This window comes from Poecile atricapillus, chromosome 34 (assembly GCF_030490865.1).
Source record: "Poecile atricapillus isolate bPoeAtr1 chromosome 34, bPoeAtr1.hap1, whole genome shotgun sequence".
Taxonomy (NCBI): Eukaryota; Metazoa; Chordata; class Aves; order Passeriformes; family Paridae; genus Poecile; species Poecile atricapillus.
The window spans coordinates 3,467,733-3,480,982 of NC_081282.1; the positions used below are offsets into that span (position 1 = coordinate 3,467,733).

Genomic DNA, 13,250 nt, shown 5'->3' on the forward strand with positions numbered 1-13,250 from the left:
ATAAACCCCCATATATGGCCTTTGAGGGGGCGTGGCTATGCAAATCAACCCCATAATCCCCCATATTTGGCCATTGATGGGGCGTGGCTATGCAAATTAACCCCATAAACCCCCGTATATGGCCATTGAGGGGGCGTGGCTATGTAAATTAACGTCATAAACCCCCATATATGGCCATTGAGGGGCGTGGCTATGCAAATTAACTCCATAAACGGCCACTGAGGGGCGTGGATATGTAAATTAACGCCATAAACCCCCATATCTGGCCATTGAGGGGTGTGGCTATGCAAAACAACCCCATATATGGCAATCAGGGGGCGTGGCTATGCAAATTAACACCATAAACCCCCATATTTGGCCTCGGATGGGGCGTGGCTATGCAAATTAACCCCATATATGGTCATTGAGGGGGCGTGGCTATGCAAAACAAGCCCCTGCAACCTCCTATATGGCCATTAAGGGGGCGTGGCTATGCAAATCAACCCCATAAACCCCCATATATGGCCATTGAGGGGGCGTGGCTATGCAAATTAACCCCATAAACCTCCATATATGGCCATTGAGGTGGCGTGGCTATGCAAATTAACCCCATCAACCCCCATATATGGCCATTGAGAGGGTGTGGCTATGCAAATTAAACCCATATATGGCAAATACAGGGCGTGGCTATGTAAATAATGCCATAAACCCTATATATGGCCATTGAGGGGGCGTGTCTATGCTAATTAACCAATATATGGCCACTGAGGGGGCGTGGCTATGCAAATTAACCACATGAATCCAATATGTTGCCATTGAGGGGGTGTGGCTATGCAAATTAACACCATTTTTGGACATGGATGGGGCGTGGCTATGCAAATTAATATCATGTACGGCCATTGAAGGGGCGTGGCTATGCAAATTAAACCCATATATGGCAAATAGGGGGCGTGGCTATGCAAATTAACCCCATAAACCCCCATATATGGCCAGTGAGGGGGCGTGGCTATGCAAATCAACTCCATATGTGGCAAATAGGGGGCGTGGCTATGCAAAACAGCCCCTACAACACCCTATTTGGCCATTAAGGGGGCGTGGCTATGCTAATTAACCACTATATGGCCATTGAAGGAGCGTGGCTATGCAAATTATACATATATATGGCAATTAGGGGGCGTGGCTATGTAAATTAACACCTTAAACCTCCATATATGGTCATTGAGGGGTGTGACTATGCAAATTAAACCAATATATGGCAATCAGGGGGCGTGGCTATGCAAAACAGCCCCCTACAACCCCCTATATGATCATTGAGAGGGCGTGGCTATGCAAATTAACACCATAAACCCCATATATGGTCATTGAGGGGGCGTGGCTATGCAAATAAACATCATATATGGCAAATAGGGGCGTGGCTATGCAAATCAACTCCATATATGGACACTGAGGGGGCGTGGCTATGCAAAACAACCCCCGCGCCCTCTCCGCCTCGCTTTCCCATCACCCCCCGCGCGCTCTCTCACCGGAACCGGAAGTCCTGAACCCCGCCTCCCGCCCGGCAGAAACCGGAAGAGACGCCGCCGCCATGTCGGCCGCGCTGGGCCTACGCCTCCCCCGGTTCCTGGGGCAGCCCCGGGCCTCGATTTGGGGCTCCCCGGGGCTCCCCCCACGGCTCCCGGGGCTCCCCCCGCGGCTCCCGGGGCTCCTCCCGGGGCTCCCGGCGGGGCCGGGCCGGGCCATGGCCGGACACAACCGCTGGTCCAAGGTGCGCAACGTGAAGGGCCCGCGGGACGCGGAGCGGAGCCGCCTCTTCCAGAGGATGGCGCAGCTGCTGCGGGCGGCGGCCAGAGGTGTCGCGATAGCGGGGGGGCATGTCGCGATAGGGGAGGCGAGGAGAGGGGCCGGGGCTGTCGCGATAGGGGGGGAGGGGAGGGGTCTGGAGGTGTCGCGATAGCGGAGGGGCTGTCGCGATATGGGGGGGGAGGGGAGGGGTCTGGGGATATCGCGAGATGGGGGGAGGGGAGGGCCGGGAGGTATCGCGATAGGGGGGGAGGAGAGGGGTATGGGGATGTCGCGATATGGGGGGGAGGGGTCTGGGGATATCGCGATACGGGGGAGGGGAGAGGGCTGGGGAATGTCGCGATATGGGGGGGTGGGAGAGGGCTGGGGGCTATCGCGATACGGGGTTATCAGGGTTATCGGGGTTGTCGGGGCTATCGCGACACGGCCGCCCTGTCACGACATGGCCGCCATATTGTGACTATCACGACATGGCCGCCATATTGCGAGTATCGCGACATCGCCGCCATATTGCGACATGGCCGCCCTATGACGACATGGCTGCCATATCGTGACTATCGTGACACGGCGGCTTTATTGCAATACGGCTGCCATATCGTGACATGGCGTCTCTATCGCGACTATCGCGACATGGCCGCCATATCGTGACTATCGCGACATGGCCGCCATATTGTGACATGGCCGCCATATTGCGACTATCGCGACATGGCCGCCATATTGTGACCATCGCGACATGGCCGCCATATTGCAACTATCGCGACATGGCCGCCATATTGTGACATGGCCGCCATATTGCGACTATCGCGACATGGCCGCCATATTGTGACCATCGCGACATGGCCGCCATATTGCAACTATCGCGACATGGCCGCCATATTGTGACATGGCCGCCATATTGCGACTATCGCGACATGGCCGCCATATTGTGACTATCGCGACATGGCCGCCATATTGTGACTATCGCGACATGGCCGCCATATTGTGACTATCGCGACATGGCGTCTCTATCGCGACTATCGCGACGTGTCCCCGTCCCCTCCCCCCGCAGAGGGCGGCCCCGACCCCGCCCAGAACGCGGCGCTGGCGACGGCGCTGGAGCTGTGCCGGAAACACAACGTCCCCAAAAACACCGTGGAGAGGGCACTGAGGGTGAGTGACCACTGAGTGACCACTGAGTGACCACTGAGTGACCACTGACCACTGACACTGACAGTGACCACAGCAACGTCCCCAAAAACACCATCGACAGGGCACTGAGGGTGAGTGACCACTGAGTGACCACTGACCACTGACCAACTGACCCCTGAGTGACCACTGACCAACTGACCACTGACACACCCTGAGTGACCACTGACCACTGACCACTGAGTGACCACTGACACTGACAGTGACCACTGACCCGGCGCTGGAGCTGTGCCGGAAACACAACGTCCCCAAAAACACCATCGACAGGGCACTGAGGGTGAGTGACCAACTGACCAACTGACCACTGACCACTGAGTGACCACTGACACACCCTGAGTGACCACTGACACACCCTGAGTGACCACTGACCACTGAGTGACCACTGAGTGACCACTGACCCACCCTGAGTGACCACTGAGTGACCACTGAGTGACCACTGACCCCTGAGTGACCACTGAGTGTCCACTGACCACTGACCACCACTGACCACTCACCACTGACCACCACTGACCACTGACCACAGTGACCACACTGACCACTGACCACTGACCAGTGTCCACTCTCCGGCCACAGGAGCGTCCGGCCGGGGGGTCGCGGCTGCTGTTGGGGGTCAGGGGTCCGGGGGGGTCACTGACCACTGACCAGAGTGACCACTGACCACTGAGTGACCACTGACCATCCCTACTGACCACTGACCATTGTCCATTGTCCACTCTCCAGACACACTGACCACTGCCCATTGTCCACTCTCCGGCCACAGGAGCGTCCGGCCGGGGGGTCCCGGTTGCTGTTGGGGGTCAGGGGTCCTGGGGGGTCACTGACCACTGACCAGAGTGACCACTGAGTGACCACTGACCACAGTGACCAATGACCACTGACCACTGACCATTGACCACACTGACCACACTGACCATTGACCACTGACTATTGACCACAGTGACCACACTGACCACTGCCCATTGTCCACTCTCCGGCCACAGGAGCGTCCGGCCGCGGGGGTCCCGGTTGCTGTTGGGGGTCAGGGGTCCGGGGGGTCACTGACCACTGACCAGAGTGACCACTGAGTGACCACTGACCATCCCTACTGACCACTGACCACTGAGTGACCACTGACCACTGACCACTGAGTGACCACTGACCACACTGACCACTGAGTGACCACTGACCACTGACCACCACTGACCACTGACCACAGTGACCACACTGACCACTGACCACTGACCATTGTCCACTCTCCGGCCACAGGAGCGTCCGGCCGCGGGGTCGCGGCTGCTGTTGGGGGTCAGGGGTCCGGGGGGGTCACTGACCACTGAGTGACCACTGACCACTGACCAGTGTCCACTCTCCGGCCACAGGAGCGTCCGGCCGCGGGGTCGCGGCTGCTGTTGGGGGTCAGGGGTCCGGGGGGGTCACTGACCACTGAGTGACCACTGACCACTGACCAGTGTCCACTCTCCGGCCACAGGAGCGTCCGGCCGCGGGGTCCCGGCTGCTGTTGGGGGTCAGGGGTCCGGGGGGGTCAGCGCTGCTCCTGGACGTGCTGACCGACAACGTCCGGCGCAGCCAGGCCGAGCTCCGGACACTGCTGGGACGTCACGGGTCAGTGCTGACCGCTGGCGTGGGGGAGGGGTCACTCTGGGGTCACCCAGGGGTCATGAGGGGTCATTTTGGGGGGGTTGGGGTCACTCCGGGGTCACCCAGGGGTCATTCATGGTCACTCTGGGGGGTTTTGGTCACTCTGGGGTCACTCTGGGGTCACTCTGGGGTCACTCTGGGGGTGTTGGGGTCACTCTGGGGTCACCCAGGGGTCATAAGGGGTCATTTTGGGGTCATTTTGGGGTGACCTGGGGTCATTTGGGGTCATCTTGGGGGGTTTTGGTCACTCTGGGGTCACTCTGGGGGTGTTGGGGTCACTCTGGGGTCACTCTGGGGTCATTTTGGGGTCATTTTGGGGGGTTGGGGTCACTCTGGGGTCACTCAGGGTCACTCTGGGGGGGTTTTGGTCACTCAGGGTCACTCTGGGGTCACTCTGGGGGTGTTGGGGTCACTCTGGGGTCACTCTGGGGGGCCTGGGGTCACTCTGGGGTCACCCAGGGGTCATTTTGGGAGGGGTGGGCTCACTCTGGGGTCACTCTGGGGTCATTCTTGGGGGTTTTTGGTCACTCTGGGGGTGTTGGGGTCACTCTGGGGTCACTCTGGGGGGGTTGGGGTCACTCTGGGGGGCCTGGGGTCATTTTGGGGGTGTTGGGGTCACTCTGGGGTCATTTTGGGGGGGTTGTGGTCACTCATGGTCACTCTGGGGGGGTTTTGGTCACTCTGGGGGACCTGGGGTCACTCTGGGGTCACTTTGGGGGGGGGTTGGGGTCACTTAGTGGTCACTCAGTGGTCACTCAGTGGTCAGTGGTCACTCAGTGGTCACTCAGTGGTCACTCAGTGGTCACTCAGTGCTCACTCAGCGGTCACTCAGTATCACTCAGTGGTCACTCAGTGGTCACTCAGTATCACTCAGCGGTCACTCAGCGGTCACTCAGTGCTCACTCAGCGGTCACTCAGTGGTCACTCAGTGGTCACTCTGTGGTCACTCAGGAGCTCTCTGGCCGAGGGTGTCCAGCACAGTTTCCAGGCCGTGGGCGTGGTCCGAGTGTCCGGCCAGGCCGTGGCCATGGAGGCGGCGCTGGAGGCGGCCGCGGTGGCCGGAGCCCAGGACGTGGTGGCCGAGGATGAGGACGAGCTCAAGGTGGGCAGTGGTCACTCCCAGGGGGGCTCTGGTCACTCACTGACCGGTCTGGGGGGCTCTGGTCACTCACTGGTCACTCACTGGTCACTCCCAGGGGGCTCTGGTCACTCACTGGTCACTCCCAGGGGGCTCTGGTCACTCACTGGTCAGTCCCAGGGGGCTCTGGCCACTCACTGACCGGTCTGGGGGGCTCTGGTCACTCACTGGTCACTCCCAGGGGGGCTCTGGTCACTCACTGACCGGTCCCAGGGGGCTCTGGTCACTCACTGGTCACTCCCAGGGGGCTCTGGTCACTCAGTGGTCACTCCCAGGGGGCTCCGGCCACTCACTGACCGGTCTGGGGGGCTCTGGTCACTCACTGGTCACTCACTGGTCACTCCCAGGGGGCTCTGGTCACTCACTGGTCACTCCTTGACCCCTCCCCAGACCCCTTGACCACCCCTGATGACCTCTTGACCACCCCAATGACCCCCTGACCCGAGTGACCCCTGAGTGACCCCTTGACCCCTGAGTGACCCCTTGACCCCTCCCAATGACCATTGGTCACTCCTTGACCCTTCCTTTGACCCCTTGACCCCTGAGTGACCCCTTGACCCCTGAGTGACCCCTTGACCCCTGAGTGACCCCTGAGTGACCCCTGGCTGACCCCTCTCCCCTCCCCCGCAGTTCCTGTGTGACCCCTCGGCCTTGGGCAGTGTCCGGCAGGGCCTGGTGGCCGCAGGGCTCCGGCCGCTCTCGGCCACCGTCGAGTTCCAGCCGCGGTCACTCCTGACCTTGGCCGAAGGTGCCAGGACAGCGGCCGGACGGCTCCTGGACGCTCTGGCCGAGCGGCCGGACATCGTCCGGCTCTTCCACGACATCGACGAGCGGCCGGAGGACGCCGGCGGTCACTCCGGGAGTGATGGTCACTCTGGTGGTGACCAGTCCAGTGGTCACTCTGGTGGTCACTCTGGTGGTGGTTAATCCACTGGTGGTCACTCAAGTGGTCACTTAAGTGGTCACTCTAGTGGTCATTCCAGTGGTGGTCACTCCAGTGGTCACTCTAATGGTGGTCAGTCCACTGGTGGTCACTGTAGTGGTCACTCCAGTGGTCACTTTGGTGGTGGTCACTGCAGTGGTCAGTCCACAGGAGGTCACTCCAGTGGTCACTCCAGTGGTCACCCCACTGATGGTCACCGTAGTGGTCACTCTAGTGGTCACTCTAGTGGTCAGTCCACTGGTGGTCACTGCAGTGGTCATTCCACTGGTGGTCACTGGTGGTCACTGGTGGTGACCAGTCCAGTGGTCACTCTGGTGGTGGTTAATCCACCGGTGGCCACTAAAGTGGTCACTCTAGTGGTCATTCCAGTGGTGGTCACTGCAGTGGTCACTGCAGTGGTCACTCTGGGGTGGTCAGTCCAGTCATGGCCACTCTGGTGGTCACTCCAGTGGTCACTCTGGGGTGGTCAGTCCCCGCCGGACGCGGGGGGTGTTGGGAAATAAACGCCGGCCTGAGCCCGGCTACGGCCACTGAGTGGTCAGTGGTCATTCAAGGGGTCACTGGGGGTGGTCAGTGGTCATCGGGGGTGGTCAGTGGTCACTGGGGTGGTCAAGTGGTCATCCAGGGGTGGTCAGTGGTCATTCAAGGGGTCATCCAGGGGTGGTCAAGGGGTCATTGGGGGTGGTCAAGTGGTCATCCAGGGGTGGTCAGTGGTCACCAGGGGTGGTCACTGGGGGTGGTCAGTGGTCATTGGAGGTGGTCAAGTGGTCACTGGGGGTGGTCAAGAAGTGACCAGGGGTCACTGGGGAGTGGTCAGTGGTCATCAGGGGTGGCCAGGGGTCATCAGGGTGGTCACTGGGGGTGGTCAGGTGGTCACTGGGGGTGGTCAAGTGGTCATCAGGGGTGGCCAGGGGTCATCCAGGGGTGGTCAAATGGTCACTGGGGGTGGTCAAGTGGTCATCCAGGGGTGGTCAGGTGGTCACTGGGGGTGGTCAGTGGTCATCAGGGGTGGTCAAGGGGTCATCCAGGGGTGGTCAAGGGGTCATTGGGGTGGTCAAGTGGTCACTGGAGGTGGTCAAGTGGTCACTGGAGGTGGTCAGTGGTCATCGGGGTGGTCAGTGGTCATTCAAGGGGTCACTGGGGGTGGTCAGTGGTCACCAGGGGTGGCCAGGGGTCATCAGGGGTGGCCAAGAAGTGACCAGGGGTCATCAGGGGGTGGTCAAGGGGTCACTGGAGGTGGTCAAGGGGTCATTGGGGGTGGTCAGTGGTCATTGGGGGTGGTCAAGGGGTCATCAGGAGTGGTCAGTGGTCACTGGGGGTGGTCAGTGGTCATTGGGGGTGGTCAAGAAGTGACCAGTGGTCACCAAGGGTGGCCAGGGGTCATCAGGGTGGTCACTGGGGGTGGTCAAGTGGTCATTGGGGTGGTCAAGGGGTCACTGGAGGTGGTCAAGGGGTCATCCAGGGGTGGTCAGTGGTCACTGGGGGTGGTCAAGGGGTCATCCAGGGGTGGTCAGTGGTCACTGGGGGTGGTCACTGGGGGTGGTCAGTGGTCATTGGGGGTGGTCAGGTGGTCACTGGGGGTGGTCAAGGGGTCATTGGGGTGGTCAAATGGTCACTGGGGGTGGTCAAGTGGTCACCAGGAGTGGCCAAAGAACTCCCAAGGCTCGCCCAGGGCCCGTCCGAGCCCCTCCGGCCGCGGTCATTTATTGGTCACTCGTCCGAGCCCGCAGGGCTACCCAGGAAAAGGTCGGAGTAGCCAAAGGCCAGAGCGGCCCCTTCCTCCTCCTCCTCCTCCTCCTCGTCCTCCTCGTGGTCATCCTCGTCCTCCTCGTGGTCATCCTCGTCCTCCTCGCGGTCATCTTCGTCCTCCTCGCGGTCATCCTCGTCCTCCTCGCGGTCATCTTCCTCCTCCTCCTCCTCCTCGCGGCCGCGCCGCCGTCCCGAGCCCTCGGCGTTGGCCTTGCGGTCATCTCGGGCCGGACGGGGCTCCTGGAGCGGCCGGAGCCCGCCGGACGTCGCTCTGGAGCCAGATGACCACTGGTCATCCTTGGTGACCGCTGCTCTTCCTCCTGCTGACCGCTGGTCGTCCTTGGGGGCCACTCTTCCTCCAGATGACCACTGGTCACTCTTGGAGCCCGATGACCACTGGTCACTCTTGGAGCCCGATGACCACTGGTCACTCTTGGAGCCCGATGACCACTGGTCACTCTTGGAGCCTGATGACCACTGGTCACTCTTGGAGCCCGATGACCACTGGTCATCCTTGGACCCTACTGGTCTTCCACCAGTTGACCACTGGTCATCCTTCAATCCAGATCTTCCTCCAGATGACCACTGGTCACTTTTGGAGCCAGATGACCACTGGTCACTCTTGGAGCCAGATGACCACTGGTCACTCTTTGACTCAGATGACCACTGGTCACTCTTGGATCCAGATCTTCCTCCAGATGACCACTGGTCATTTTTGGACCCAGATGACCACTGGTCACTCTTCAACCCCTCTGACCACTGGTCATCCTTGCTTCCAGCTCTTCCTCCAGCTGACCACTGGTCACTCTTGGACCCAGATGACCACTGGTCACTCTTGGACCCAGATGACCACTGGTCATTTTTGGACCCCGATGACCACTGGTCATCCTTGGACCCCGCCGACCATTGACCACTGACCGCTGCCCCACCCCCCCTCCCCCTGGCCGGAGCCGTCCGGGCTCTCCTCGGCCGCTTGACCGCCTCTCCGGCCGCTCGGGCGCGGTGTCCGAGCAGGCGTCCGAGCAGGAATCGCCGCTGGCCGCGGGCTCGCAGCCACTTGGCCTCCAGCCGGGCGACCTCGTCGCAGAGGGCGCCGTTCTCCAGCACCAGCGCCCGCGCCGCGCGGCGCAGCCGGCGCCAGCGCTGCCGGTAACGCTCGGCCGGACGCGGCCGCGGCATGGCCGGACAACGAGTGGACACTGGGTGGACACTGGAGAGAGGAGAGGGGAAAAATGTTGGTGAGAATTGGCCAAAATTGGCAAAAATTGACCTAAAATTGGCAAAAAACGACCCACAATTGGCTCAAATCGACCCAAAATTGGCTCAAATCGACCCAAAATTGGCCCAAATTGGCACAAATTGACCCAAATTGGTCTTGGATTGACCCAAATTGGCACAAATTGACCCAAATTGGCACAAATTGGCACAAATTGGCACAAATTGACCCAAAATTGACTCAAATTGAGCTCAAATTGACCCAAATTGGTCTTGGATTGACCCAAATTGGCCCAAATTGACCCAAATTGGCACAAATTGGCACAAATTGGCACAAATTGACCAAAATTGGCACAAATTGACCCAAATTGGCACAAATTGACCCAAAATTGACCCAAATTGGTCCAAATTGACACAAATTGAGCCCAAAATGGTCTTGGATTGACCCAAATTGGCACAAATTGCGCTCAAATTAACCAAAATTGGCACAAATTGACCCAAATTGGCACAAATTGACCCAAAATTGACTCAAATTGGTCTTGGATTGACCCAAATCCAGCCCAAATTGGCACAAATTGGCACAAATTGACCCAAATCGGCACAAATTGGTCTTGGATTGACCCAAATTGACCCAAAATGACTCAAATTGACACAAATTGAGCCCAAATTGGCACAAATTGACCCAAATTGACCCAAATCGGCACAAATTGGTCTTGGATTGACCCAAATGGACCCAAAACGACCCAAATTGGCACAAATTGACCCAAATTGAGCTCAAATTGACCCAAATTTTCCCAAATTGAGCCCAAATTGAGCGAAATTGGCACAAATTTTCCCAAATTGAGCTGAAATTGCCCCAAAGGGAGCCCGGCCGTGCCCCGCGCGGCGCAGCCGGCGCCAGCGCTGCCGGTAACGCTCGGCCGGACGCGGCCGCGGCATGGCCGGACAGTGAGTGGACACTGGGTGGACACTGGAGAGAGGAGAGAGGAAAAATGTTGGTGAGAATTGGCCAAAATTGGCAAAAATCGACCCAAAATTGGCTCAAATCGAGCTCAAATTGACCAAAATCGGCACAAATTGACCCAAAATTGACTCAAATTGAGCTCAAATTGACCCAAATTGAGCTCAAATTGACCCAAATTGGCACAAATTGACCCAAATTGGCACAAATCGACCCAAATTGACCCAAATTGGTACAAATTGAGCTCAAAGTGACCAAAATTGGCTCAAATTGACCCAAAATTGGCACAAATTGACCCAAATTGGCACAAATTGACCCAAAATTGGCACAAATTGACCCAAATTGACACAAATTGACCCAAAATTGACTCAAATTGAGCTCAAATTGACCCAAATTGGCACAAATTGAGCCCAAATTGACCAAAATTGGCACAAATTGACCCAAATTGGCACAAATTGGCACAAAATGACCCAAATCGAGCTCAAAGTGACCAAAATTGGCACAAATTGACCCAAATTGACCCAAATTGACACAAATTGGCACAAATCGACCCAAATTGGCCCAAATTGACCCAAATTTCCCCAAATTTTCCCAAATTGTCCCTAAATTTCCCAAAATTTCCCAAATTTCCCCAAATTTCGCCCAAATTGCCCCAAATTTCCTCAAAATTTCCCAAAATTCCCCAAATTTCCCCAAATTGCCCCAAATTTTGCCCAAATCGACCCAAAATTCCCCAAATTGCCCCAAATTTCCAAAAAAACCCCAAATTTCCTCAAATTTCCCCCAAAATCCCCAAATTTTCCCAAATTTTCCCAAAATTCCCCAAATTTGCCCCAAATTCTCCCCGCCCGAATCCCGGGGTTCCCTTTTGAGGAAAAATCGGGGAAAATCGGGAAAAATGGAAAGAAAAAACCGCAATTTTGGCTGGAAATTCTCACGGAGGTTTCCCCTCCCCCTCCCCCCGCTGGTTTTGGGGCGAAAAGCGGCGATTTTGGGGTAAAAAACGGCGATTTTGGGGCAAAAAACGGCGATTTTTGGACTCACCGGGGTCGGAACGAAGCGGGTGGGACCGGAAGTGAGCGCGGGGGGAACGGAAATGAGGGAACACCACCGGAAGTCGCCTCAAAAACGCGACGTAACCCAAATAAAAATGTGGAAAAACGGGGTTTTCACCCCAAAAATCCGGTTTTAGGACGTTATGACGTCACGGATTTGCGTTTTGATGCTTTTTTTGGCTTTTTCGTGTGTTTTAACCGAAGAAACGAACGGGTATTTCCGGCTCTGAGCCGCTCTGGCCCGCTCGGAGGACCGCGAGTTCCGTTAGCTTTAACGAACACCCTCCCAACTCTATGGTAACTTCCGGTCCGCGCTGTCACACTCGCGTCACCTCGATGGTGATTTCCGGTCCGGAGCCGCTCTGGCCTCCTTGGAGGACCAAACCCTCCCATTGATCTCAACGACGCCGCTCAACTCTATGGTTCCTCCCCATTCACCGCCATTGGAGCCGCTCTGGCCGCCTCGGAGGACTCGCTACTGGTTTGAGGCCCAAAGTCGTTTTTTTTTCGCCTCCAAATCCCAAATTTTCCTTTTTTTTCCCCGATTTTTTCTTCCCAATCCAAATTTTCCAACCTAAACTTTCATTTTCTCCTTCCAAACTCAAAACTCGCAGGTTTTGGGGCAAAACTCTCCCATTTTGAGCCCGAATTCTTCGTTTTTTCTCTCAAAATTCCTTTTTCCTCTCAAAAATCCCAATTTTCTCTCAAAAACCCCAATTTTTCCCTAAAAATCCCAATTTTCCCTCAAAAATCCAAATTTCCCTAAAAAACCCCAAATTTCCCCTCAAAAATCCAAATTTTCCCTCAAAAATTTCCTTTTTTTCCCTCAAAAATTCCCTTTTTTCCCTCAAAAATTCCCAATTTTTCCCCTCAAAAACCCCAATTTTCCCTCAAAATTCCCAAATTTTCCCTCAAAAACCCCAAACTTCCCCAAAAAGCCCCAAATTTTCCCTCAAAAATCCCAAATTTTCCCTAAAAACCCCCAAATTTCCCCTCAAAAATTCCCTTTTTTCCCTCAAAATTCCCATTTTTTCCCTCAGAAATTCCCTTTTTTCCCCCCAAATTCCCATTTTTTTCCCTCAAAAATCCCAAATTTTCCCCTCAAAAATCCCAATTTTTCCCTCAAAACCCCCAAATTTCCCTCAAAAACCCCAAATTTCCCCTCAAAAATTCCCTTTTTTCCCTCAAAAATCAATTTTTTTTCCCCAAAATTCCCTTTTTTCCCCCCAAATTCCCAATTTTCCCCCGAAAATCCCAAATTTTCCCTAAAAAAACCCAAATTTCCCCTCAGAAATTCCCTTTTTTCCCTCAAAAATCAATTTTTTTTCCCTCAAAAACCCCAATTTTCCCCCAAAAGCCCAAAATTTCGCTAAAAAACCCCAATTTTCCCCTCAAAAATTCCCTTTTTTCCCTCAAAAATCAAATTTTTTCCCTCAAAAATCCCAATTTTTCCCCTCAAAAATTCCCAATTTCCCCCAAAATTCCCAAATTTTCCCTCAAAAACCCCAAACTTCCCCAAAAAGCCCCAAATTTCCCCTCAAAAATCCCCAAATTTTCCCTCAAAAATCCCAAATTTTCCTCAGAAATTCA

The 13,250-nt window shown here is 55.9% G+C and overlaps 3 protein-coding genes across 6 annotated transcripts; 1 reads left to right on the forward strand and 2 right to left on the reverse strand.

Annotated features, from left to right (window-relative positions):
• The first annotated feature begins 1,535 nt into the window (after nt 1-1,535).
• LOC131590619 (translational activator of cytochrome c oxidase 1) lies at nt 1,536-7,224 on the forward strand. 2 transcript variants are annotated; one of them, XM_058860883.1, is made up of 7 exons: nt 1,536-1,829; nt 2,828-2,928; nt 4,430-4,563; nt 5,551-5,701; nt 6,368-6,656; nt 6,906-6,960; nt 7,130-7,224. In XM_058860883.1, the coding sequence occupies exons 1-7, from the start codon at nt 1,565-1,567 to the stop codon at nt 7,212-7,214; spliced, it is 1,080 nt and encodes a 359-aa protein (XP_058716866.1). In that variant the 5' UTR covers nt 1,536-1,564; the 3' UTR covers nt 7,215-7,224. The 2 variants fall into 2 exon arrangements, with proteins under 2 accessions (XP_058716866.1, XP_058716867.1); XM_058860884.1 differs by lacking the exons at nt 6,906-6,960; nt 7,130-7,224 and having other exon boundaries at nt 6,368-6,799.
• Nucleotides 7,225-8,266: 1,042 nt separating this feature from the next.
• LOC131590617 (uncharacterized transmembrane protein DDB_G0289901-like) lies at nt 8,267-9,647 on the reverse strand. Of its 3 annotated transcripts, none has more exons than XM_058860877.1 (2): nt 9,124-9,647; nt 8,267-9,057 (listed from the first exon to the last, which is right to left on the reverse strand). In XM_058860877.1, exons 1-2 carry the CDS (start codon nt 9,606-9,608, stop codon nt 8,391-8,393), a joined length of 1,152 nt encoding a protein of 383 aa, XP_058716860.1. In that variant the 5' UTR covers nt 9,609-9,647; the 3' UTR covers nt 8,267-8,390. The 3 variants fall into 3 exon arrangements, with proteins under 3 accessions (XP_058716860.1, XP_058716859.1, XP_058716861.1); XM_058860876.1 differs by having other exon boundaries at nt 8,267-8,779; nt 8,834-9,647; XM_058860878.1 differs by having other exon boundaries at nt 8,268-8,896; nt 8,966-9,647.
• A 966-nt stretch (nt 9,648-10,613) lies between these two features.
• On the reverse strand, nt 10,614-12,053 carry LOC131590697 (uncharacterized). Its single transcript, XM_058860962.1, has 3 exons — nt 11,993-12,053; nt 10,963-11,726; nt 10,614-10,849 (listed from the first exon to the last, which is right to left on the reverse strand). The coding sequence occupies exons 1-3, from the start codon at nt 12,051-12,053 to the stop codon at nt 10,697-10,699; spliced, it is 978 nt and encodes a 325-aa protein (XP_058716945.1). The 3' UTR covers nt 10,614-10,696.
• Between the last annotated feature and the right edge of the window lie 1,197 nt (nt 12,054-13,250).